Source organism: Empidonax traillii, unplaced genomic scaffold (genome assembly GCF_003031625.1).
Source record: "Empidonax traillii isolate 1590-97213 ecotype Southwest subspecies unplaced genomic scaffold, ASM303162v1 scaffold184:size927826, whole genome shotgun sequence".
NCBI classification, from domain to species: Eukaryota; Metazoa; Chordata; class Aves; order Passeriformes; family Tyrannidae; genus Empidonax; species Empidonax traillii.
This window is the reverse complement of record NW_020955377.1, coordinates 12,119-39,333: the sequence shown is the minus strand read 5'-3', so window position 1 is coordinate 39,333 and position 27,215 is coordinate 12,119. Positions and strand designations below refer to the sequence as shown.

Genomic DNA, 27,215 nt, shown 5'->3' with positions numbered 1-27,215 from the left:
TCCCAGAGCTGTAGCTCAGGGCACAAATTCGTTCCACAAGTCCCCCCTGGAGCTCAGCCTTCAGACGCTGCTGTCTTGCAGCAGTGGTTCAACGTCCTCTCCGTTACTTTGGTCTAGGTTGCTGCTGCTCAGACTGCTGCCGAAGCTGTTGCTGTGTTTTTTGGTACCGCTAGCTTTGCTGTTCTCGGGAATGAATAAGGCGACGAGGAGAGCCAGGAGAACGACGCACGCTCCAACCAGGAAGGGCGGACCAGGAACGATGGCTCTCTGTGGCAAAACAAGCATATTAAAGAATTTGTGAAGTTTCAGACATTGAGTTCTGCATTACGAATTACACCACGAAGGCAGGAGATCGCGGGCAATGCATTTATGATGGCTGGGAAGTTTTTGCAAACAGGTTCAACACAAATTTTCTGCATCCACAATGCCCATGAATTCCTCACCTGATCTTGCACACTGATCTAAAAACCAGAAACACACAAAACTATCAGTTGGTAATATGATTGCCTAGCAGATGAAACAGATGTTGACTGATGCTTCTTTGTAATTTCTTTTCACTTTAGGCACCATGCCTGTTAAATCAGCAAGACTCCTCTGAAGATTACTGCAATAAGGTATCAACATGCAGAAGTACAAATACTCAACAGATCCTGAAATTCACTTTTCAATGGCTGACATACTTTAGAACCAAGTTATCCAAATAAACAAGTATCCCCAGAAACTAATACATGAGTGAGGAAAGTAACAGCAGGCTGTGCACTACAGACCATTCTCACCACAGAGAAAGGCTGTGGGCATGTATGATAACGTGGTATTTCTCCTCTCTCGCTTCTATGCCGTTTATTTTAGAATTTAAACCACAACTTATCCACATTTCATAACCACAACTAAAAGCAAGCACCAGAAAGTTTGTAAGACAAATTTTAAATCAGCCAAGTTTGATGACAAACTTCTACAAAAGAAAGGGTCAGCAATGCAGCTTTTTTTTTTTTTTTTAATCTGAAACAATTTTCTGCATCCAAGTCAATTAAATAAAAATCAGAATATGAAACTTGTCAACCCAGTCTACTTTTACTCCACTAAATGAAATGTAGGAAGCCACTAGTCTAATATGGAGGAGGAAAGTAGCTGCAGTTGAGCACAGAGAAATAAGATATTTCCCTTCCTTCAACTCCTGTTACAATCAGAGCCTTGAATTTTCAGTTAATGGTCTCTACATGTACAGAATATAACCACATCAACAGACCTTATATTAATGGCATTACCTAAATCTTCAAGAGGTGCTATGCACACATGTACTTAAAGATATGAGAAACTTCCATAAATTATTACCCTAATTTGCTAATTTATCTGAGCAGCTTTTGAATATTACACTGCTGTGGGTAAGAATCTTTGGAAAGTAGATCTTTCCTCATTGCATTGCCAAGTGTTATTATTACTCTCCAAACACAGCCTACAACTGCACTGTTACCTCCAGTAAATTTACATCAAAAGTTCCCTGCTTCTGCTACGATACTGAAACCAATCCTGCTACTATTATAAATCTAAGTATTTACTATCACATTTAAATTATGAGCTACCTTAATGGTTTAATAAATCTGAGAGGTGAGAATTAAGTAGTTCAGGAGTAAGATACCAAGATTTTAAATCAACCAGAAGAGACAGATTCCTACCCTCGTGAGTTACACGCTGCAAACTGCACACCAGATTCTGAGCTTACCTTGTCACTGGGAGCTTGCACTGCTTTTTTTCCAGAAGTATGATCAGGTAGTAATTCATTCAGTTCCACGTGAAAGAGAAAGAAAATAAAGCCATACAGTGCTGGTCCCAGGCCATTGCACAGTCCTCTTATTCCAGTTATTATTCCTTGGACAACACCTAATGAATTTAAAAAAAAAAAAAAAAAAAAGTAGGATTTTACATTTTTTTAAATCAAGTAAGAAACACTCAGAGCCAAGAGCTCTGAGTGCATTCTAATGGCTGTTTCAAAATAAGCTCAATTCATAATTACTTATGCATTCTATGATCTAAAGGAATACATTGAAGACAACTCTGCTGGATTAAAATAATCCTCTGCATAACCATAGTTCTGTCACTTAACTTGCAGGCTACTGGAAGCAATAACAGAGACGAAATTTATGTATAGGTTTCATTTTATATTAGAGTTCATCCACTCTCTCCCAAAGCCTACAGTGATGACAGGAGAGCTCAGGTGTGGTACCCATTCAATTTATTTTCAAGTGAAATTTAAAGTAATGTACCTACCTGTTAAGGATCACAACTGACAAAATATGCACAAACTGCGACCAGGATTCGGGGCAGTAAATTCAAGTGTACTGCAGTAAATTCACAATACTTGACTGGCTGCAGTTTTACACTGGATTGTTTTAAAAGCTTGATTAATCAAAGTGCTGTAGGTATACTTCTGTTTCAACTTCAGTGATTTTAACAACAGTGCAAAAACTTTTCTGATGATGTTACATATGAAGACACTACAGATTGCCATTTTTACTACACTAATAAGTCTGTGTATCTGCTGCCTCCTTAAGGCAGTAAGTTGTAAAACGAAAGCAAAAGAAACATTCCGAAACGACAGCTATCCAAGTTTTTACTTCCTAGGCTGACATGCAAGTTTAAAATCCTCATGCCACCAGGTGGCGAAACCTCACCCCCGGAACCACTGAAAGCCTCAGCTATTGACACCAGCTCCCTCTCTGTGAAATGAAGGTTCGGAGGCTTGTGTCAGCTAAACTGAACTATTCATTCCCTGATATAAACAGAAAACAAATCTTTAAAAATCTTTCAGATGTCTCTATCAGAAAAAAAAAAAAAAAAAAAAAAAGGGTGGGGAGAGGGGAGTAATTTAAAAATTCCATGTAAAATACTGTCTTTTGCACCTTTCAAACCCAACAGAAATCTGCCTTCTGGAACAGAACCTGCTTGGTACCACTCATACCAACTGCACTGACTTAGCTTCAAGCTGTATGATGTTAAAGCAAGACTGAAACTTACAATGTACATATACAGGATATTCTTCTATGAGAACACTGAATTTATATATACACCAGTGATGACTTTATTTCAAGTGAAGAAGTTCTTTCTGACTCTACGTTCCTCTTCACATCAATAAATTTTCTGTCTTCTCAGATCAACTAGTTACTTTGGTTTCCTTTTTTTATTCCTAGAGATCTGAAGTGTTATATTAAACAGGGACAACTTTTCCACAAAGAATAAGGCTTCTTGCATACACTTATTTTAATCAGGTAAAATGTGTTTTTAGTTTCTATTTTAAAGGCAGTATGGTTACATTAATCCTCACTGTCTACTAAGAGAATATTGTTTGTAATAAAGAAAGGAAAGACATAAAAGAGAAAAAGGTTTTGTTGCTTTTTTAGTACTTTTAAAGAAAGCTAAAAAAACCAGCTGGTCAGACATGAACTATGTACTTTGCAACGCAAAATCCCTCTCTACGTAGCTTGGCAAACTTCCACAACTACTACCAAGTAAAAATATTACTCACCAAGATAACTGAAAGTACAGCTAGGTAACTCTTCTGCTTCCTCAACAGAAAAAGAAATATGATGCCTAAACAGGAATTCATTCAATACTCACCCTGTTGATCTGCCTCTGCATTTTGTGAAACCAGAGCACTGATTGCTGGGAACGTGATGCTTGACATCGCTGCTATAGCTCCTGCTGCCCACATCATCCTGTGTTAAGTGCATAATTTGAATTAGAAATGAGACTGTAATTACTGCCCACACCCCCAAAAGGACCACTAGGGCGCCCTTATTTAAGGATTAATGTCATTTCAAAATGTTCTTATTAAAATACCTAAGGACTAGAAATTATGTGGTTAGAACCCTCTTCCTGCTCCCCTCCCATAAATTATCCCGAAGCTGTTAGAACAGAATACCACTGGATTTGCTTCTGCACTAGCTATTACAGCAGAGAAAAGGAGAGGAAGGGGAGGGAAATGAGCTTTCCCTCTCCAAACACTGCACAAACAAACACTTCCCCAAGGGTGTCTCAGTGAGGCTCCTATAACTTATTAGGAAGTGCTCTGATAAAGGAACAGCATTCACTGCTGTCAGTAGGACAAACCTGGTAAAGAAGAAGCTGTTCTAGCTTATGGTTCTAGCTGTCTTTACTTACAGACAGTTGCTCCTAAAAAAGAAGCTCTAGATAGCTTCCAAGACCAAATATAATTATAGTAAATACAGTATGTTAAAAAAACAGAATAAAGAACAGGTCCAGGACCTAATGGAATTACAAGAGAGAACATGCTACTAATTGGCATTTAAGAAGAAGTTTTAACCACATTCCTAGATATATAAAAACCAAAGTGGTGCAAAGACTCTCTTTTCAAAAGGGCTGTTAGTGCACCACAGGCATGGAAAATTCGATCATTACTACATATGCAAAATACAGACCAAATTTTGGTAGTGTAAAGAAAATGAGAATGCCTAGTCCACAGAACTTTTAAACACTCATGACCACAGAATTAAATTGCTGCATTTCCTGGGAAAAAACTCTCTGTTCCTTAACAGGCACATACCTATGAAAACATGAACTTACCAAGACTGAGATCCAAAACCATACCAAGCCAGCTGAAAGATTTGAAACCCAAGGCCAAGGAGAACTGTGTTTTTGTTCCCTATGGACCTCATCAAGATACTGAGAAACACAGTCTGCAAGAGAAATCAGTTCACCCAAAAGTTGTTTTAAAAAGCCAGATTGTTAAAGTAATTTCTGCTACACAAAGTAATTCAGAAGATCTTTCAACTGATGACAAAATTCATATTATTTGTGCTCTTATTTCCCTTGTATTAAGTCCAAACACGGATGAGTCATATCAGTACTAGTGTACAAATACTCTTAACCCTAAAGGGGTTTCTACCTCAGGACATCAAGAAGCATATGTATTGCCTTCTCCACAAATATTAGATCTTAGTGTCTATTTCTGCTGTAAACAGGCTTTCATTTCCACCTCTACAATGCTGCTTCATTATACACAAGAAAGTTCCACAAAATAAAAGCTGGTACCAAGTTAAGACAGTAGAGGTTGGACATGAGTTGAATTTACCAATATCTACAAATAGAACAGAAAAAAAGGCTGTTAGCTCAGAAAAAAAAAAAATCAAACTTTTTCAGTCAGGTGAATTATTATCCAAATTTACAACTAAAACCAACAAGGAAATCCTGCTGCTTTTTCAAGTTCATCACATGCACAGAAATTTGGCCAAGGCCAATTTCCTAGGCATCACTAACTACATAGTTAGTACTGACACAACTTTTCTTATTCACACATGGAAGCTAATCTCAAGGGAGGAGCAGTGTTTCTCAGCTGTTACAAGTGTTACTGCTGAGGGGGAAGGAGGTCTCAATTCAGATACAGCAGCAAGACACTCGTGGTAAGAAGCCGTCTGTTCCTAGAAAAGCAAGTCCATATGGACAACCTGACTCAGTTAACGGAGCACACGTTTCCATTTAACAGGAGAAACCCAGAAATGCATCAATTAAGACAGAGAAGAGGAACCAGGACTTGAGAGCAGAGTGCACTTCCTCTCTTGCTTTTTCCTAGCTTTCTTGATTCTCACTCTTAGACAAAGCTAGCTGGAATGCTAAATAGCAAAAATACAGTAATTCTATCTACATACGTTCAGTTCTTTCTGGATATGTCCAACATGCCAACACAAACGAGTATTTATGAAGCAAAGCTTATTCCAACAAGCTACACTCTTCAAAGAGTTCAAAAACACAGAGAGTTTCCTCATTTTAACACTGAAAATTATAAGCCAGAAGGGCAGCCATTTGAGAGGTTTTCAGCAAAAACACTCGTCTGCCTGAAGTACGACTGGCAAATGTCAGTGAATGTCACAGCACCAGAACAAACCACAAAACGAGAATTAGTACAATGGCCTGAATTGATAGTGAAGGCCACAACCGACGCCAGTAAAACTGGTAAACACTGATGAACGTGTTGTTTACATCAAAACAGTAAGACCTTCGCTCTGCTAAAGATGGCAGCAAGGATACAACATGCTGTGTGTGCCGTTCCTCTCCTTGTTATCAAAACAGGAGGGCAGACAGTACCCATAAAGACACCAAAGATCGTATCATAAAAACTCCTGATTTCCAAAAGATACAAAGGATCTGTTCAAAAAACAGCCCGCTGTTGCCAGCTAAGAGGTATGACAGCAACACACCAAAGCCTTACAGCTCCTCAGCCTCCAAGCTGAGCTTAAGCAAGTCTGGACAGACCAGGCCAATATTGGCACTGTTTGTATCCAAGTCTGATAACATGAGCTAACTGAATAGGTGCAAGCAGCATGACTTTTGCTTAAAATAACACATTTCCCTTTCAGAAAGCCTTGTATTAAGTAACCAACTTCCTGCATCATTTTAATAATTTTTAGTCAGACTTCCAGTGAGTTTACTGATCCAAGGTTAGCAAATTACAGTTTTATTTTGTGATGTCAAGACACTGCACTTCTAAGAAAAGCTGATAAAGAAAAGGAAATTTACACATAATATGTAATGAATACAACCTTTAGTCAACACACATTAGAATATGTAAAAAGTTTACAGACAAGCTTAAAGAAGTGCCTGCCCCAACACTGTTTGTGCTGTTTAATAAAGCACTATAAAGAACAAAGCTTACCTGAGCTATTATGGACAAAATGCCAACCACAGCTATAAACGCCGCAATGCTACCAGATCCGAAACCTATGATCTGCAGGGAAGCAGAAAATGCATGAAAAACAAATGCCAAACGCAATCCAGGACAATCACGAGCAGAGAGATATCATACTCAAAGAAAACACTGATCCCTGCTCATACTCTGAATCCACACAGGAAGTGTCCACTTCCGAGAATAATCCCTGACTGCTCGCCAAGACCACAGAAGGAAAAAAAAAAAAAAATAAAAAAGCCTTAAAAAAAGGAGACAGAGGAAGTCATGCATCCGGAAACTGGAGCTCTCTCTCCCTCCCATAAACACAACAGCTCTTCACCAGGCAAGACCTCACCTCAAGACCCAGAAACTGCTGCACTGAACGGGAGCAAAGGTCTGCTTAAGGTTAACACAGGCTTAAGCTGTTGTAGGGTTTATCATCAAGAGCCAAGTGTGATTCAGCTCTCTGCTTGGCAAAGCACCCTGCCTTTAGCTTTAAAGCTGTATTTTGCCAGAAAGCGGGTTTCTGAGAAGAGTCTTCAACAAGAAACAAGTCTTAGGGGATAATTATTTAAACATCCTTATGAGTATGTGAAGACGCCAACATTTTACCTGTCTCAAGTACAGAAAGAAACTGGAATACTGGCCGGCCTCAGGCAGGTAGGAGAGAAACACTGTAATGCAAATCGGGAGAACCGCAGAATCTTTTCTAACCTTTTTCAGAGACTGTAAAACAAAGTAACATAAAGCAAGCAGCAGGTCAGTGTAGTTTTTCTTAAATCCATTTTTACCCATGCATTTACCCATCCATTTTACTGTACCAAAACAAACAAAAAAAATCATACATGGAAACAGTTAAGGTGAATGTTAAGTTAAAAACAATCTCATTATATTAAGGTCTGCAGTATCTGATTCCTCTGCAAAGCTTCCAGTAGATTTTTGAAGCCACTGTTCAGTGCCAAATTATAATTATTCCCTGAAAACAGAATCATATGATATTTAAGGAAATTGATCTCCATAAAATGTTAGCAAATAACATAGCCTGCTTCTTTTCAAAAATCATTAGAGTATTTTTTCCTTGTGCAGTTCTTTTACCTGTTCACTCATGATAATAATTAATTTGAGAAACAAACACACTCTGGAAAAGAAATTCTGTAACTGCAGTCTTTCAAGCATGCCATTCCTCTCTCAGTATTCACAACCAGCTCCTAGCAGGATGCCTCTCATGAAGAACAATCACTCTTTCCTCTTTTTAAGATATCAAGGTGTAGCATAAACACAAATTGAATAAGTGAACAAGTTACTACAAAGACTGCACAGTAAGTTTTAGACATTTTTATATAAGCCTGTAGATAAATCAGGCTTTATAAATCCATTCCGTATTAGAAAGAAATCACATGTAACCAAAACTGGAAATAAAGAGAGATACTGCCAAAAGTACAAACATAAAGTGAATATGGAAAATCTTAAAATATCAACTTTTGTGGTGTGATAGTTCAACATTTCTCTTACAATAAAATAGAGTATATAAGTGGCAAAAGCACAGCGTTTTCCCCTGGGCTTTCATATGAAACATTATTTTCAAATCAAAAATCATTTAATGCATAAAGTTTGGCTTGATTTTGGTTTTTAAATGTATCTAGATCTTCTTGGGCAAGAACAGAGAAGCAAGATTATGGCGTACTGAGCAGTCAAGCTACCACTTAGATTAAAGATTTCCCAAAATTACAAAATACAATTAATCATTATTATTGTTATTATTATTTATTAATCACCAAATATTTAGTAATTACTTAATTGGAGCGCATCTTACAGCGAAAGGATCTGCCTGCTCCCACGAAATAGAAGATCCCCAAGAAGCAGGTCTCATTTTTTCTGGCAGAGATTCTGGTACAGCCAGCAGGATGAAGCAGATGTCCCCGACAGCCACCAGCGTGGCCATCAGCACGACAAGGCTGTCCCCGTAGCTGGCAGACAGGTACGCTCCAATGGCAGGACTGGTCACCAAACTTGCTGCAAAGGTGGCTGATACCTGCGAAAAAACAAGTGTTGTAAGTAAGCTGCACGACAAAACTAACCAGAGGAAGGTTAAAGAGCAGCTAAGTGTCTTGTTGTTGTTGTTGTTGGGGTCTTTTTGTTGCTCTTTTACAGTTCTCAAAATAAAAGCATAACTATTCTACAGAATAAGTAAGAACACAGGCTAGAAACCTAGCTTTATAGCAATTTAGCAGGAAAAAAATAAAGAAAAGGTACAACAAACAGAAACAGATCTCATTAAAAAAAAATGCATTTTTGTCTATCGCTGCAGAGCATTTTAGATAAAGCTGTTTTTGTGAAGAAAAACTGTCTGAATGCAGGCAAATATATGCTGCAAGTATACCTATGGCCCTCTTTATATGCAGCAGAAATAAAGTGGGAATTTCAGAACTTTTATATCTGCTTTGAGCTCTGCTACAACAATACACACAAGTCCAAGAGAACTAAGTCCTTTATTTTCTTAACTGCTAAATCAGTATCTGAGTAACCGCATATCCATAAGCCTAAAAGTAAAGGGAACCCTTAAAGAGCCGAAAGTAGGATATAATCAGCCAAAAATCAATTCAGTGAATATCTGTAAAGTGAAAATAAATGCACAGAAGACAAAGGGATAAAAGATGTTCAAAGGCTAAGGGCATCTACCAACAGATCTCCAAACTCTAAACCAATATAAATACTAGGAAAGCAAACTAAGCAGGAATTATATTACTATTGAAAGTAGTAATATAGTTTGTACTAACTGAACCATTTTCCTCACCTTTTGCTAATTAAGAAAGGTCATTACTAAGTTAATAAAAATACTGCATTATGCCTTTCCATCCTTACTACCTGTTTTGACTGTAGGAAAAGACATTCTACATTTAAAAGAAGTCAAATGAACTAAAAGTGCAATTTACAGGTGATAAAGGTATGGCTGGAGGAAGCACTAAACAACCTGCACTGCCTTTAACAACACTGCATGTTCTGCTTGTGAAACCTAAGACATGCTTTGTTACACGTGCCCTCTGCGCAGGCAAAGCTGCCAAACCTTTATTCTGCTCCTCTGAGCACACAGCACCCTGCTCATCGCCTCAACTCTGTGTCTCGAGGCATGATTTTTCATTCCTTTACCAGCCTCTTTACATTAATCAGAAAACCAATCTGTGCATCAAAACACCAGCTCAACAGGGAGGTCATAATCTGACCCTTTCTGCCAGGTTTAGCACATCTTACCAGTCCATAGGCTGTAGTTCTTTCGTGCTCTTGTGTCACATCAGCTACGTAGGCAAATATGACAGAGAAGGTAACAGAAAAGATTCCGGATACCGAAATCATTGCAAAGTACCACCTGGAAATTTAAAAGCAACAATTAGGAAGTTCGAGCTAAGACCTCTTGCTTTTTATCTTACTAATAATAAGCAAGTCTGTATTTAAGCTGAAGAGAAGTGTTCCTCAAGAACTAAAACAGAGCTTTACTGGAGATGAATGTTTGTGCAGTCTCACTTAAGCACTGGAAAACAGCACCCTAATCTTTCATATTCTTCTGTTTCCTTTATATCAGCCTAAAAGAAGTGGACATGAAGGGATTTTTACACTCTCAAGTTTAAGTCAAGAAAAACAAACTATTTTAGAACTAATTCTCTCAGCCAGTTAAGGAATAAACTATCATATAATGCTGTGGAAGCTGAACTCTGAATGCATTCCATGCACATGAAGTTCTTTTGTAATCAAGCAAGTTTCACAATTAATGTAAATGAAACTGAAGTTTTAACTGAGGGGTATTGACTTTGTTTCAAAGGCCTAATCAAACAGATAGAAGATCTCATTTGCAGCAATTATACTTTTCAGTGGCTAAGAAATTTTAAGGTCCGTTTAGTTTTAAAAACATGTTTATTACTGTCAGTCATCAAGGGAAAAAAACAGGTAGATGAGCTTAAAACTGAATTAGACAGGACTATCAAATCCTTTCCAGTACTGTTTTGCTTGTGTGAATACAGTTACTAAATCACATTTCATTATTTCCTCTTTTAAGATACTCGGTTTTAACAGAAAAACCTCTTAAACAGAAAAGTTCCAGAATAACATAGTCACCTCCTGAAAGGAAAGCTGCTTTCCTGTCTTATTGCCCCTTTCCCATCTATCCAAACTACTCCTCTGATTGGATATCTGCTCTACTGACAAGTCTGTACCACTTACCAAGGGCTTATTCGCATTAATGGAATCGGGACACAGGTGAAGAAAACTGTAAGGAGAAGGAAAGATTTCCTTCCCCATGCATCTGAGAGAGCACCTATTAGTGGAGCACTGAGAAAGGACAAAAAACCCTGGGGCAGAAGAAAAACAATTAGTATGTCTATATATACATTTCCTTTAACCACTATATAAGGAAGGACTAAAATTTAAAATTGATTTGAAATTAAACACAAAGTTGTCGATAACTCAAAAAGTACACATTTTTTTCTACTATCTAGTTTTCTGTGATTCTGATGTTTTATGTTTCCAATCTATTAAACCCCAGTGAATTAAAAAAAAAAAAAAAAGTTAATTTTTTTTTCAAGATCCATTTAATTCAATATAGAAGTATCACAGACTGAAAAACCTTCTTTAACATCTCCAAAATACAGTCTAGTTCCACAAAGGACATTTTCCTAGCCTCTATAAAGAGACTTTGTGCTAGATTTCAAACCCAAGTTCCTCTCTAATGGAAGGGTCTTTTGGACTGTTCCAAAAGAGAGTTCTGGGTAACGTTAACTGTTCCCTGAAACAAATTTAAGATAGCACTTATTGCCTTATATGAAGTATTCATTGTGTATAGTCCATCTGGGCACTGCAAGAACTACGAGGATCACCTGAGCAAGCCTGGCAACTTGAAATTATGGGACACCATTATGCTATTCCAGTGGCAAAGGTCAGAGTGATGTACTGATGAAGGATCAAATACCAGATTTTTCAGCATTTCATGAAGACCTGGAATCCAGGCCTTCATCTCAAACCTGTTCAGCGTTACAGAATTAAAATAAGTGAAGGGTTTCATGAGTTTGTTAACTGCAGAACTTTAGCTTAGAAGAACATTTTCCTCCACATCAGTAAATCCTTCACTCATCAACACAACTGTGCTGTAAAATATATATATATATATATATATATAAATAAATATATATATATATATATATATATAAAATATATATATATATAAATATAAATATATATATATATATATATAAAATATATATATATATATATATATATATGTTTTATAAAATATATATATATATATATATATATATATATATATATATATATATATATATATATATATATATATATATAAATATATATATATATATATATTTATATATATATATATATATATTTACTATACATATTAGTAAATGTATAGTTCTGTACACTGGAAGTCTACTCCAGCTAACTTTAGCTCACCTCTGTTATTTAAATACAGTCACTCTCAAGTTTAAGATAAGTGTAGAGAGAACTGCAGTAAATCCCTGTTCTGCTAAGTCCTTACAAGGTAAGTGTCACCAACTACAAAAATTATTTATGTGCACACTGAGAAAGCCATTTTGTAAGTTTTTTTAGTTTTGTAAGTTCTTACGGAGAGCGCAAGTTAAGATGCAAGAACACACACAATATTTAGGTCAAAGGTTCTAAAAAGATCTTACCTTAACACCTTGAATAAGACCATTCATTAAGAATGTATGATGGGGAAATGTTTCATGTAAGACCTGACAGGAAAAAAAAAACAAAAAACAAAAAACAAACCAACATTATTTGCATTCGGAAAGACTGAGCAAAGTTGATTCCAAGTTTAAATTTGATTTGTAAAACAGGATAGCCCTACGTGAACTTGTATGTTATCCCAAAATAAAAACTAAAAAACAAATAAAAAACCCCCAAACAAACAAAAAAACCAAAGCAAGCAACAACAACAAAAAACCACAGAAAATTCTTATATTTCCTATTTCTCTTCATAAGAAGTTACTAAAATAAGAGGATCGAATGTTCTCCATCCAGCAAAAAATTATAAAATTTTTTATATAGCTAATTCCTTCAAAAGATTGACTCAAAAATTGTCAATATTTAGGAGTGAAAATGAGATTCTGTTAACTTACACTGATGAGGAAAAAAGAGCTACATATTCACAACTGAGCAATTGCAACTAGTAACCATACAATCAGAAACACTTCTGATGAACGAGCAGATACTGACAAATACTAGCAAGAGTTCTGAGTGTTTAAATACAGCTATAAATTCATTTAAGGTGCTTTACCAGCAGTCTTAATTCAAGGGCAAGAATGTTAATCTATGCTAAACAGATTTACCATAAATATGCAAGAGAGTTAAGGGGCCTCACAGGTGCTACAGGGTCGATTGAGAAAAGTTATTGAAGTGATCAAAGCAAGTATGCACACAAAATTCAAATTCGTTTGCTCTTTATTTAGAGAGATAAGTGCCACAAACTACAAAAATTATTTATATGCACACTGAGAAAGCCATTAGCCTGAAGAAACAGAATACTGCCCTGTCACTGAGAAGTGTCAGCATCGTTTTTCAGGGATGACTGGGATTCTCAAATCATACGCTTAATAAAGGTGGTGGTTCTCATATTAACTACCGCTTGGATAATTCTTCTCATTTATACTCCTTTTACCTTCTGGTGCCATCTTTTGGTTAGACATTTAAAACAATTTTTCACCTGTTAGATCACCTATCTGATTATATGAATGGAAGAAAAAAGTCAGGGTTCAAATTAGAAATCCAAAAGCAGATGCCTTTTAAGTTAAAAAAAGAGCAGGAAACTCAGAGTTGTTTACTAATCTAATTATCTTTCTCTGAGGTGTTTTTTCCTGGAAGGCAACCACTGCTGATATTGGTTTGAGTTTTTGAGATTAATTTCTGTTACTTTATAGGCTAGAGAAATGCAAGTTGACAAACTGGTAGAGGGAACTGCTTTACTCAAGTTCTACCAACAGATACATATTAAAAAAAAAAAAATTATATTGAAGACAGAACATGTCAGTAAGTGATTAATATTGCTTATGGTGATTTACTAACACTGGTTTAGTACATAAATAAATGTAATGGGCATAAGCTTCGGGCAGCTTTTTGACCAAAAGGGCCTTTTTGTGCTTTATAAACACCTTAAATCTTTTCTTCTCCAAATACAGTGTCATGTAACAAACAGTACAGCTTTGCCGACAGATGTCAAAAGAAGTGACAAAGCAATTTAAAAAATTAAATAATCTCAGTTATCGTAGAATACATGCAATTTCTTTTCATAGTACACAACATTTTAATAAGATCGAATGCTGACAATGACCTGGAGAACCACGACAAAACCACGTAAAATTTGGGTGATCATGAGCTTTGATCAACAGGCCAGGCACTTCCATTTCTGCCTCCCCTGTCAGACAAACCTGACTGAGCAAAAGTGGACAGCTGGCACTGTTCAAAGGCTGAACCCAGCTCATAAGAAATCTCTGCATGACTCCTGGTACGGTTGGCTGATAAGCAGGCCAAGGTAAGTTAACGTAAGTATGTCAGAAGACAAGAGGGTGCAAAGTATCAAACCAGACCTGAAATTATTTAAACCAAACAGCAGCCTTTCAGTGAGTGCAAAGCTGAATACAAACAAAGAAATAATTTCTGCTTTACAGAAATGTGTTAACTGTTTATATAGACTTTTTTATTATCAAGCTGTGTTTAAAAGTTCAGTGATTGTCTTTAGAAAGGTTAGACAAACACGCTTCAAGAGTTACGCAGATTATTTTGTTTGAGGTTTGGGGAAGAAAAATAATTGTCACTTTCAATCCCACAAAACTTCGCTTGCCACATCTTCAAAGTGCTCTCAGGTATTCACTGATGAAAACCTGGATTAATAGAGTTTTAATGGCTTCTCCCTGGCAGGCCCAATTTCAGGGAATGAGATGCATGTCTTAGGATGAAACGGCTCATATCCTATTACCAAACACAAATTATGTGTTTATCTGGACAACAACGTGGTTCCAGAACAGATGAAATACTTATGAAATCCATGTCTTACATGAATGTCTTTACATTTCACTTTCAGTTACTTGCTGGTAACACAGCCAGACTACAACATCGAACACAGTTAACTACGGGTTGCATAATTTATTCAGTTGTCACACCGGGAGATGAACTGAACTATTAAAAAAACAGAATTTCCAGAGATATTTTCGTCAACAAACGAAACTGATGTTACTCTAAAGGGCAAGGAAAGAGCAGGATAGCATATTACTAATTTATTTTTCATTACCTTTCAGTCTATCAGCAGTCCAGATCTCAGCTGTAAGATACTAACTACTGCACAGTGTTGAATGCTAAGACTTCTGGAATTCAAGTAACGAGACAGGCAAGAAATGTAAAACAAATTAAAACCCAAACCCCTAGGAACTGGAATATTAGCACTTGCCATTACTGGCCAGGTAACAGTTGATGAATTGATACTTACTGTTAGCATTGGAGTTGTCAAGAGCCCCCAGGCAAAGAATTCCAGAAATATGACCACCACCGCATGATACACGCTTGGCCGGCCAACACCTTGCTGCTAAGAGAGAAAAACACAAGCAGTGGTTGTACACATCCAGCTCATTACACTTGCAAACATCTCCTACATTTTGAGCATAACCAGTTTTCAGGATGGCCTACAAACCACGCCCTTGGAAATGACAGTAAGCCAAAAGAGGGAGGAGAAAAGCTACTACAAAGCAAATAAAAGATCTCCAGGGAACTCGGAAACGTTTGTTCCCTCAAATTCTTGCCGATTGAACAGAGTTATTTGCTCTGTTCCTGACACTGCCTGTACTGCTCTCACCTCCAGCATGCCATTAGGCTTCCTTCCCCTTGAGCATCGTTCACAACCCTTCCAGTGCTCTGTGACAAACGGTACACCTCTCCTGCTACCTCCACCAGTGACAACAAAGCAGATCCACTTTATGAAGACTGAAGTGCTGTTTCACCAAAACTATGGCTATGTACAAAATCAGAAGAGCAATAGTTTTTGTATTTGAAAATGCCAAAGTATGAGAAAATAAAGGGCTACTTATGCCAAAGACTGAGGAGCTATTTTACTGGCCAACAATCCCAGAAAGAATTACCAAACTGTTGAAGCGCTCATGATTCTGTGAAGCTGCTGCCATTCAAGATTCAAAGACTGGATCCCAGACGAAACATCTGGAACATTTTTATTTCGATAAAACGGGCAGAACCCTTGGGTAAAGCACATTTAAGCAGAACTGCTGCTTTCTTTCTTTCTTCCCCAAGCAGACTCAAGCAGAACTGCTGAACAATCCAGTGGCTTTCAATGGAGTGACAGCAACAGCTCACAAGGGGAGACGGACAGACGTCATCGACCTAGACCTCTGTAAAGGCTTTTGACACAGTGCCACACAACACCCTTATCTCCAAACTGGTGACACATGGATTTAAGGCATGACCTATTCCATGGATAAGGATGGATGCACCAGAGAGCTGTGGTGCATGGCTCTATGTCCCTATGGAGGAACTGGTGTCCCTCAGGGCTCCATCTCAGGACTGGCACCCTTTAATATCTTCATCAGTGACACAGACTGTGAGATGGAGACCAGTGCAGCTGACACAACAGAAGGAAGGGATGCCATCCAGAGGGACCTGGACGAACTTGAGAAGTGGGATCACATGAACCTCATGAAGTTTATCAAGTCCAGGTGTAAGGTGCTGCACCTGGGTCAGGGCAATCCCAGGTAAGAACGCGCTTTGGAGAAGAAGTCACTGAGAGCAGCCCTGCAAGGAAGGACTTGGGGTTCTCACGGCTGAGGGGCTGGACACGAGCTGGCAATATCCACTCACAGCCCAGAAGACCAACTGCACCCTGGGCCGCATCAAAAGAGGAGTGGTCAGCAGGTCAAGGACGGGATTTCTGACCCTCTACTCTGCCCTCGTGAGACCCCTCCAGGAGCACTGCGTCCAGCTCTGGGGTCCTCAGCACAACAACACTCTGGGTCCAGAGGAGGGACACAAATATGAGGAGCACCTATCCCACAACAACAGGCTGAAAGAGCTGGGGTTCTTCAAACTCCAAGAGGAGAAGAGAAGGCTCCAGAGAGACCTCACTGTGGCCTTTCAATACCTGAACGAGTCTTATAAAAAAGAGGAAGAGTGACTTTTTACACAGGCAAAAAGTGACAGGACAAGGTCAAGCGATTTTAAATTAAAGGAGGAGAGACTGAGATTAGATGTTAGGCAGAAATTCTTTACTCAAAGAGCAATGAGGCACTGAACAGGCTGCCCATAGAAGATGTGGATGCCTCATACTTAGAAGTGTTCAAGGCCAGGTTGGATGAGATCCTAAGCAACCTATCTAGTGGGTTTAATCTCTGCCCATCGTGGAGAGGTTGGAACTAGATGATCCTTAAGGTTCCTTCCAACCCAAAGCTTTCTATGATTCTTTCATTTCTATCTTCCCATTGCCAGAGTAGCTGTTTTACATAGGTTTTGTGTTCTTAAATTACTTTTTCCCTTTCCCCTAAGGAAAAAAAATCGTTCTTCAGTGTTTCCACCTATTCCAAAGCCGCAAAAAAATCGTTCTTCAGTGTTTCCACCTATTCCAAAGCCACAACATTCCAACAGGATTTGGCAGTTCTTAGAAAGGAGCAGTACAAGATTCTCATCTAATACTACCACAGATACTTGAGGTTTACTCAAAATACAAAAGAACATGTCTTTTGCTGTGCAACATAATAATTCAGACATCATCCAGTGACAAGTATCAACCAGACTCTCATTTCAGCAGTTGGAGAGTAGGGAGAGAACGAAACTCAGGGTCTTCCACTGAATCTCAAAGAAGTCAAGACAGATTATGATGAAGGAGGAGCAGAGACACCTTTGGAGTTTCTTCCCTACTCAGCAATGTTTATCCAAATTGGTAGAATTCACAGGTTCAGAAAATGCTTGTATTACAAGATTCATTTCAGCTAACAGCGTATAGCAAAAAAAAATTTAAAGAAATCCCTATTGCCCAAACAGTCTAAATGCCTAGATCTCTAATAATCTTTAGAGCTATCAGAGTTTATCAAAACCTGTGGCAGCAGTGTATCCTACCTAATAAAATTCAATTTATTTTCTACATTGCAGCTTGCTTCAAACTGTGAGGATTTGAAGAGAACAGTTTTCTTTCTCCTGGAAAATAATATGATATGCATAAAAGATTACCTCTGAGAGGCCGATAACTTTCAAGCATTATTAACATTTCTCCACAGATTACCATGCAGTTTTAAATCTCTAAATAACAAAGATTCCAAAGATTATGAGGGTAAAAAATTCTTCCTCATATAAGTCTGCAAGTACTTCTATACAACGTAACAGGACAACAATTTTAAGAGTATTTTTTTGACAATATGTATGTCAGTCTGACTAGCACTTAACACTGATTACACTGAAGTCTAAAGATCCCTTCCACAGTGCTTTCCTCTGGAGAAGGCAAATTTTATAGTATGGAGTAGGTAAGGGACTCCCTGGACTTTCTCCTGCCTCTACTTCTCTCACACCCTTATATCACTAAGCATGATGTTGGGCCATAAACATCTGGTCCGTATTCAGCAAACATTTTTAATGCCACTAATAACAAAGTTTTGGTCTGTTTGTGGGTTTTTTAATAATGTTATTACATGCACATTTGAGTTGAGGTTTACATGATCTAACAGAAAGATGATGTACACACATACTGAGAAGGACATGAATCTTTTTTCCTCAGAAGTCATTTAAAAAAGTATTTTTGTTTCTCTGGGCCTCAATGAATCTTTCTTGAAGATCAAAACAGTCTGCAAATCATTTCTGGCAGCAACCACTCAGCTTACAGCTGGCTGCATTGAACTACTTAAAAAAAAAAAACAAACACAAAAACAAAAACATAGAAATCACCTTTTGGTGAAGCTTATCATAAAAGCTTCCAAATTTTAATCAAGTATCAAATTCTTTTTAAGAAAGAAAAAAGTTTATGACTGATCGCGTACACAGCCTGGTTCACAGATTTTAAAAAAAAGCAACAAAAACTCTTCACACATTTCAAACTCAAAGAGCCTTCTGAAAACACTTCACACCTGCCTTTAGCACGAAGCTATATCAGAAGTAGTGGGTGTGTCTCATTTCTACAGTAAGAAAACACTCTGCAACACAACTGCCTGCAATTTACATAAAGAACTTTGAGCACGCAAAAAAAAAAAATCGTTATAAACTTGAACCACAAAGATCTTGAGGCATCTTGAACTTAACGATATGGGAACAACCTATAGAATTCCTCATGATTAAAAAGATATTAAAAGGATTTCAGAAATAGCAAAGATATGGTCAACATACAAGTTGCTTGCCTCATCCTCCACCCTCAAAATCGAAAGTGCCTTTTTTTTAAATTAGGTGCCCTCAAGAAAGCCTTAAAATCCGTTCTGGTTTTATTTTCTGTGCACCTGGATCATCTCCGTATGACAGACCAGTGTTCTGGCAGAGAAACTACGTATAAACATTACAATTGCTTTCAAATGCAGCTGTTGGTCAAGCTTTTATACTTGCATAGTCAATAATGAGCAAAACATTACTTAACCTCAAATGCTTAACAATACAAGTTTAAGGCCATCTGTATAAAATCTGAAGTCCTAAAGGTTCTAACAAAAGACCTATTATTTCTCCACTTTTACATTTTTGTTCCTTTTATGCCTCTTTTCACTACCCAATTCTAAAAAAGATCCAGAACAACATTTTTATTTCTGCCATTACTGAGTCAGAATAAACCCAAAAGTTAATCTGAAGGTAACATGGAAAACTACTGGGAGGCAATACAATTTTTATTTTCTAAGCCAAACAGCTGTTGGACATTAATAAATCCATGAGAGGATGTCAAAATCATAAATCCAGCTGGCAAGAACTGCTAATAGGAGAGGGGGAAAAACACAATATAGTATCAGTAAGAATGCCTTATCTTAGACCTTCTGAAGAACACCTAGTACAATTCATCCTAAAATACTCAACAGCAACACGCAATCTTATAGCCAGTCCCAGATCTCTGGAGCAAAGTTAGAATTGACAGTATTCATTTATTCACACATTTTTAAGTAACTATTTATCTGTTGATTTAAATCTGTAATTTAATTATTAAAATTTTTAGAACGGTTGCAAAAGCACCATAACATGAATTTCAAACATGCTTAATTGTTTGTGTCTCTTAAGAAATATGCTTATTTCAGGAAAAAAAAAAAAACAAAATCACTTCTCACTGTTAAAATACTGAAGTCCTCTAGAGTACCCTTTCAAACTTTTCATATTTTGATGAAGGCCATATAGTCTTGCCAAGCAAATTAAGCAAAACATTCAGTTGCATAAATACAGCACGCTTTTTTTTTTGCTTCCATGTGCGTGAAGCAGCAGAGCCCCCTGCCCACAAAGCTGGGCACAAGTTCTCCATCCTCGAAGGGTTTGTTTCAATATTCACCTGGAAAAGCCCTAGGCAACCTGCTCAGGCCTCGAAGCTGACCCTGTCCTGAAGGGGAAGGGATCTCCCTGAAGTACCTTTAGAGTCGAATAATCCTATTATCTGTCAAGCAGATAAAAACCAAACTCAGGCTGAACTTCTGAACTGACAAACCGCAGGAACTTGCCTTTCTCCCCCCCACACACACCACCCTCTGGAAATTCCTTCCCACCAGGAAACAGGGTCTCTCAGGAGAGCCTGCTAGCTGCTAATTTAGTTCCAGTACAGACACACTTTGCAAACAGCACTCATTTTCCTTCTATAACATGTGCGTTTAGATAACAAATTTTTGTACTTTTTTTTTTTTTAAAAAAGGTGCCTACAGAAACATTTTCTCCCCACAAAAATTAACTGGTAACAGTACTTGTTTTTCACACTACCACCTGCACTGCAGTCCACTGTGGAAACTCTCATGTTTTCAAGAAAACAAATAATTGAACTAACAGAATCTGAAAAACATCTCCAGAAACATGATTTCATGCACGAATCATTCATATCTTGAAGTTCGTGCCAAATTATTAAGTGCATTCCCTTTCCAATATTTTGCGAGTTTCCCTCCAAAATTCAACAATTTCAAATGCAAACTTTTCCTGGTAGGCCTCTCTACATGACTATTTAATCATTTTAGCTTATTCTTGCACAAAGAGAATGCTCCAATCTGTCCCACTACATTACAGATTCTCTTTTTGTCCACTCATATTATTAGCCAGGTAGCTCTCTAGGGATACTGCATGTTTACCTTTTTCTAGTGTTTTATTCTCTTTAATTTTCAAACAGAAGTATTTTGGATCGACATTAATTCCAACTGTTCCCCACAAATGCTCCATTTGTCAGAACTGGCAAACATTCAGTGGGAAAAAAGCCACTGAGCACAAATGAAAGTACTTTCTAATTCAGTACAGCGTTTTAGACACGCCTTGTGAATTGCAATATAAATCACAACTAATTCAGGTTATACACTGCCCAAACTTGTACTTCACTTGCAAAGGCAGATCTCTCTCTGGACTGTAAGATCATGATGCGCTCTCTCAAGAAAAAGCTAAATCTTATTACACAGGTTTGGAGCTACAATTCTTTCTAAGAATGTGCAGATTTTGTAAAGAGAAGCTGTGCCTCAAAAAGATCCTGGAGTTCTCAAAGAGCATGTATAGTTAATGAGATCACATTAACAAGCTTTCTGAAAATTTAGCAACCATAACTCAAAGATGCTCACCAAAGGCTCTTAAAGCAAGCAAACTCTTCACAGGAATTAAAAAACAAAATACATAAGCAAAGGGAAGTTACCAGACCAGTCCCAGTGCTCTGCCCTAGCAGCTATGTAGTTCAGTACATTCATAACTGAGCTGTAAAAAAAGGGCAAAAGCAAAGTGACAAAGTTCACTGATGACAAAACACAACTCACACTGGAAAAGTTATAGGGCAATGGTGAAGAGCAACAAAAGTTGATGGCAGATTGAAATTAACGTAGTTGAATTCAACCAATCCAAGCATGGAAAAACAATTTTATTTCCACATATAGGATGACTACTGTGTGAGAATGTGGTCCTGGAGAAAACAGTTCAGTGAAAGACATGAGTTCAGTGGTTTCCTAAAGTATATTCAAACATATATCCCGTTAGGAAAAGGATTATCACTATATTACTGCATAAATATGTGATGTGCCTGCCTTGCTAACCCTCTGCTTCTCGTGTTCTAACAAAATTTATTAGACCTACATTTTTAGTAGAGCTACAAAAAGATCCTCCTCTCATCCCATGACCGCTCGTTTCGTTCAGAAGCTTTAAGCAATACACATTATTGAACGTCTATTTCACAGAACCCCAAGGGGCCAACAGAAAGAAAACGAACGCTGCCAAAGGTACGGAGGAATGCCGAAGCAGCTTCCTCCAAGCTGCAGTCAGATTAGCTGCAGTTACAACTGGGATTCACTGAACCGGGAGTGGCATGAAGGGTGTGGCAAAACAATTGTCACTGCCTTCTTATACTAGGAACACAAGGAAATAAGTGGCACTTCACATAATTTACACTTGGTGTCTAAAACATCTTGCTGTTTTATATTTCCTCCTGGGAATACATTCCTGTTTAAAGTTTAAGCTGGATAAGCTTATGAAGCAGGAATCTTCTAAGGCATGTAAAACATGAACACCATTTCTGGTTCAGTCTTCATGGCTGAGGCCACTGTGGGAGGAAGACCAACCAAACAAACAATTGCCACACAGCCTGCCACATTCTGAAAGCTCAGCTTTAGACAGTACTAATTGCCTAATTAAGCTACTTCTTACAGAAATAACATATAACCAGCACATTACGCTACCCCAAATAACAAGCTGATTTATCTACTGCTGAAGTTTTCTTCCTAAAATATAGAAAGACATATGACACTGAGAACTCCTCCAGAAAGCTCCCACTGCTTAGTTAACTCACATGGTTCTCCATGGGGCAGATAATTACTCGAGCTCATTGTGCAGTGGGTAGGGTTGGATCTGCAGTACTAAATTACAAGTCATAATTATATAAAGCTTCTGTTGCTGTAGCCTAGTGTACTTCTCTCAGAACACAAAACTTTCCACATAACTAGAACTTGGAGGGTCAGTAACAGTAGACTCTTAACAGCAAAAGGGCCCTCTCAGTGTAAATATAAGCCAGAGTGACTTGTTTTCAAAGAGAGCAGCTATTCACTCCCACAACACTTCAGACTCAGCATCAATTTAACAGGATGGGAAGATTCAGGATTACACTGGCCACCTTGAGAAGGCACGTGTTCATCTCTAATTATTCAGATTTACTTAACATGAAAAATAACTTGCGTGGGAGACAACAGTGCTGCATAAAGGACTCAATACCCACAGTGACAACTGAACAATGTGTTTACTAGTAGCAATCCAATTTAAATCTTACAAGCAAGAAATTTAAGAAACCAGCTTACTGAACTCACAGCTCTTTCAGGAAAGTCTCGTAACATTAAATCACGCTGCCTCAGTTTCACTGTAGTGTATTTTTTTAATGAAATATTAAAAAGAAAGATGCTAGCAGTAAGGGTGAGAACCAGAAACTTACTGCTGCGTAAAACAGCTTAGATAATAAAGGCTGGCATACTTCCAACACGCACAGTTCAGAATGCTTTCACTATGTTTCTAAAAAATATAAAGGTCTCGGGCTTCACAATAGCTAGGGCATTTTATAGCGTCCCAGAACATTAAACTCAGGTGTGATTAATTCTCAAAGTGTATGATTTCTCTGATATCCCCTTTGGGGACTTCTCCCATAAAAGCATTTGATTTAGACAGTATGGTACTGTATTTTGTTGAAAAGCTTCCTTAGTGTGGCATTATTTTACCGACAATAGGGTGCATAGAAATGAAGTGTGTGGGGTCAATATCCTCAACATCTCACTAAGTTTTATACTATCAGTGTTCACAATTCTGACGTAACAAGATTGCACAACCAGTAACAAAATGTCCCACGGCATCCTTTCTTTCAGTTTCTGAAGCTTACAGAAATCATGGTAATACAGCCAATGAAAACTGATTTAACTGCACTGGAATTTACTTCAACATTACTATTGTTCTTACTAGTTTTAAACCAGTAGCTCAATTCATAAGAAGTCATTTGTTCAGCATTTATATTTTAGTTCTTCGATTCAGAAGCTAGTGCATTCAACAGGATGAAGTTAGTTACAGATAAATCAAAAACCAGAAGCTTGTTATGCCCAGGCTGGAGGGGCAAAAGGAGAAAGCCCTGACAGACTTGGTCATACTCTTCCTCTTTCTCCTACCAATCTGATGCGACAGAAGAGTAATAATGAAAATAAAAAAATTGAGACATTCCTCAAAGACCAAAGACGCAGCTCACACAAATTTCACTTCCGTATTTACTTCTTTAGCAGCAGATCAAGCAGCAAGCTTCCCCTTTCAGGTGTCAGGGATGCACTCCCACCGATATCAAACGGATCTCTGCAACTACATCCAAAGCTACAATCCTGCCCCTCATGCTTTAGTGTGAATAAGTTCTTTCAATGAAGTCCAAGCAGAGAGAGTTTTAGCAATGTGACAGCCACATGAGAATCACAGGGAGGTGCAGGGACCGCAGTAAGAAAGCAGGAAACAGACTGTTCAGTCAGGAACTGAGACGCAGACCCAAAGATGATGTAAGTATAATTGCACTGCTGCTATACAAATGTACAAAAGATAAGGCTAGAGCCCCAGTGCTTTCTCTCTTGCAGGAGATCCTTCACAGGAACACAAAGTCCTCTAAGCGCACAACTAGGAGGGAGGGGGGCAACAAATAAACCCAGGAAGCAAAGCCTGAGATCATTTTATAAAAATCAAGAATTTACATCATTTAGAAGCTAAATTTTCAAACTGACAGGAGAACATATTTCAAGTACTCAAAAGCATTCTTTTAACACTTAATCCAACTGTAACAAACATTCCACCCATTAATAAAAGAACAGGTTACTGACTTCGTCAGTTACGGACTGAATTTCCATTTGAGCTTTCTCAAAGTTAGAGAAAGAAGTCCTTTGGTATTTTCTAAAATCTTCCTACCTCTATCTTCCATTTCTTATTCTCTGTTCATACTTAACTAAATTCAACTGGTTTTCTTCTATATACTGGGATCAGCCTCTATTTCTTTCACTATATCATCTGAGCGGATAAAACGGAAAGCTTGTGTTTCCTAATTAAAACATTAACTCTTTAGACTCTTCTAAAGTCATTTTCCTAGTCTGACTTCAGACTAGGTTACTGCACCTTATATACACTAGAGTCCTGTACACAAGCCTGGAACAGCCAATATACCACACAGCAGATAACAGCTGCTCTTCTTGAAGGCGTCAGATCTGCTTTTCGAAAGATGCAACCACTTCCAAATAAATAACTGAAAGACTTGAATATAGAACTGATGGGTAACAAGAAGCGTGAAGCAATCATTTTGGAATTAACTTACAGAAAAATAAATTACTTGACTAACGAATTCCATAGAATAACTTCTTTTTTCTTTTTTTTTTTCCCACGTCCTCTCTGGTTTATTCATGTATTAAAAGTACCTTAACTTGTCCATCAAATACAAGTAACGTCCGAAGAACGTACATGTGTCAAACATTTGGTGCCAAGATTTTTTTTGTTTTTACGTTCTTGAGCCCCAGCCAGGATCACGTTAATGCTACACCGTTAATGCTCAGTTAAACATACTCACTCACGTTCACATAAAACAGCGCGCTATCCTCTCTCGCAGGGCAGGCGACACACAAAGCAGTCACTGCCTCCCTGACACAAACTTTATACTGTTTTACAACTTCTGGCATATGCACTGCTTTCAGCATGCCTTATTTTGTGAGTAAACCAACATTAAATCATTCAGGAACACATGAACACGAACATGTATGTACTCTAAAAAAAGTTATTACTAGATAGCAAGTCGGGCTGTGAAAAAACATTTGAGTGACTTCAACTTGCCGAAAGAGATTCAGGCACGGCAAGGCATCGCCTTCAAAAACTGTCAGCGACAGTGTTAAAAGTTATTATAAGAATTTAGACAACTCAATTCTAATTAAAAATTGATAAATTTATTAAGCAAGCAATAATAAAGCAAACAGCGCTGGGTGGCCTGGGGGGCAATTGCCCCGCCCGAGACACACACCGAAAATGTAGTAAATGTTCCTTTTTATACATTTCCAAGTCCCGAGTTTTGAATGCGGCTGCGTTGAGGCTTGAGTTCGTGGTTCACTGCTAAGTGGTCATCTGGGATTTGTCAAAAATGAAAGCTGCAGTTCTTATCAGCTGTAAATTTTACCAATACTGATACTTGTTTGTTTAGCAAGATGTCTGCAATTATTTTTACTGACACTTGCTTAATTAACAGGACACTTGCTTAATTAACGTCCATGAAACTTATCTTGTTGAATTATAACAAAAGTTCCTTATTCCCTCATACACATAAGATTTTATGAACAAAGTTAACAATCTATTACAGACAGGATCATCTATTTTGCTATGTGGGTTCTTCTACCCCACATTAAGCTCTGGCGTCGCTGCCAACAAAACAGGACGGGCTGTATCGCCTCAGCCAGGAGCATCCCGCCCGAACCAAGGCACCCGTGCCCACTCACTGCAGAAAGCTCACGAGGTGTCATCCCTGGCCTGGTTTCAGGGCACCTACGAGCACACACGTATGGAGGGGCAGGCTTAATCCCCTCGATGGGAAGAAATTACGCACCGCCGCCGCGCTTAACAAATGCAACTTTCCTCAGAGAGATGCTTTCAGGCGAGCGCACAGATCGCTCCCCTCCGGCTCCCGTCACTCGCATTTTTAGCGCCCAGAGCGGAGAGACGAAACAGAAAGCGCGCTAAGTCACGAAAAACTGCAGCACTTCAGCCCTCAAAGGGGGCAACCTCCTGGGACCCCAGAGGGAAAACTCAAGCTTTATTACCTTCCTACCACCTCGGGATCGCTCCTTTCGGGCGGACAAGCGTTGTTTTACAGCCACCTGCTGCCGGGAGCGGCTGCTCGCCCGGCAAGCTCGTAACGACCGCGGCGGGGCCGCGGGGGACGAGCGGGGCACGAATCCGGAGAGCTCCCCCGGGGGTGACCAGGGGGTAACCAGGGGAGAATCAGGGGGACAGCCGGCCCCTCACGGGCGGGGTGAGCGCAGGTCCCCCCTGCCCGCCCGGCCTGGCCCGCAGCGCCGCCGCAGGGCCGGCAGGGCCCGCACGAAGCCGCCGCCGCCCCCCGCCCCGAGGAGCCCCCGGCCCCAGCCCCGCACTCACCGCGCCGCCGCCCGCCTTGAGGCCGACCCGCCGCACCAGCATGATGCAGCCGCCCCACCTGGCGCCGCCACCGCCGCCCTCCGACGACGATGACGACGACGATGGCGGCGGCGGCGGCTCCTCCTCGTCCTCCTCCGCCTGCCAGGCCGGGGCTGGCGGCGGCTCCGGCTCGGGGCTCATGTCGCGGCCGGCATGGTGCCCGTGCGGCGGCCGGGCCGGG

At 38.9% G+C, this 27,215-nt stretch overlaps 1 protein-coding gene across 2 annotated transcripts; it reads right to left on the bottom strand.

Annotated features, from left to right (window-relative positions):
• Positions 1-27,215, bottom strand: LOC114058716 (hippocampus abundant transcript-like protein 1). 2 transcript variants are annotated; one of them, XM_027886293.1, is made up of 12 exons: positions 26,996-27,215; positions 15,183-15,278; positions 12,373-12,435; positions 10,889-11,016; positions 9,926-10,040; positions 8,490-8,708; positions 7,289-7,402; positions 6,665-6,736; positions 4,579-4,691; positions 3,613-3,710; positions 1,721-1,878; positions 1-267 (listed from the first exon to the last, which is right to left on the bottom strand). In XM_027886293.1, the coding sequence occupies exons 1-12, from the start codon at positions 27,173-27,175 to the stop codon at positions 61-63; spliced, it is 1,563 nt and encodes a 520-aa protein (XP_027742094.1). In that variant the 5' UTR covers positions 27,176-27,215; the 3' UTR covers positions 1-60. The 2 variants fall into 2 exon arrangements, with proteins under 2 accessions (XP_027742094.1, XP_027742095.1); XM_027886294.1 differs by having other exon boundaries at positions 15,183-15,275.

Excerpts from the sequence above, each read along its gene's own strand:
- LOC114058716 (XM_027886293.1), bottom strand. The coding sequence starts at position 27,175 with ATGAGCCCCGAGCCGGAGCCGCCGCCAGCCCCGGCCTGGCAGGCGGAG. Across the intron at positions 10,041-10,888 it reads TTAATGCGAATAAGCCCTTG|GTGGTACTTTGCAATGATTT; the intron begins GTAAGTGGTACA and ends TTAAATTTCCAG. Across the intron at positions 7,403-8,489 it reads AGCAGGCAGATCCTTTCGCT|TCTCTGAAAAAGGTTAGAAA; the intron begins GTAAGATGCGCT and ends TTTGTTTTACAG.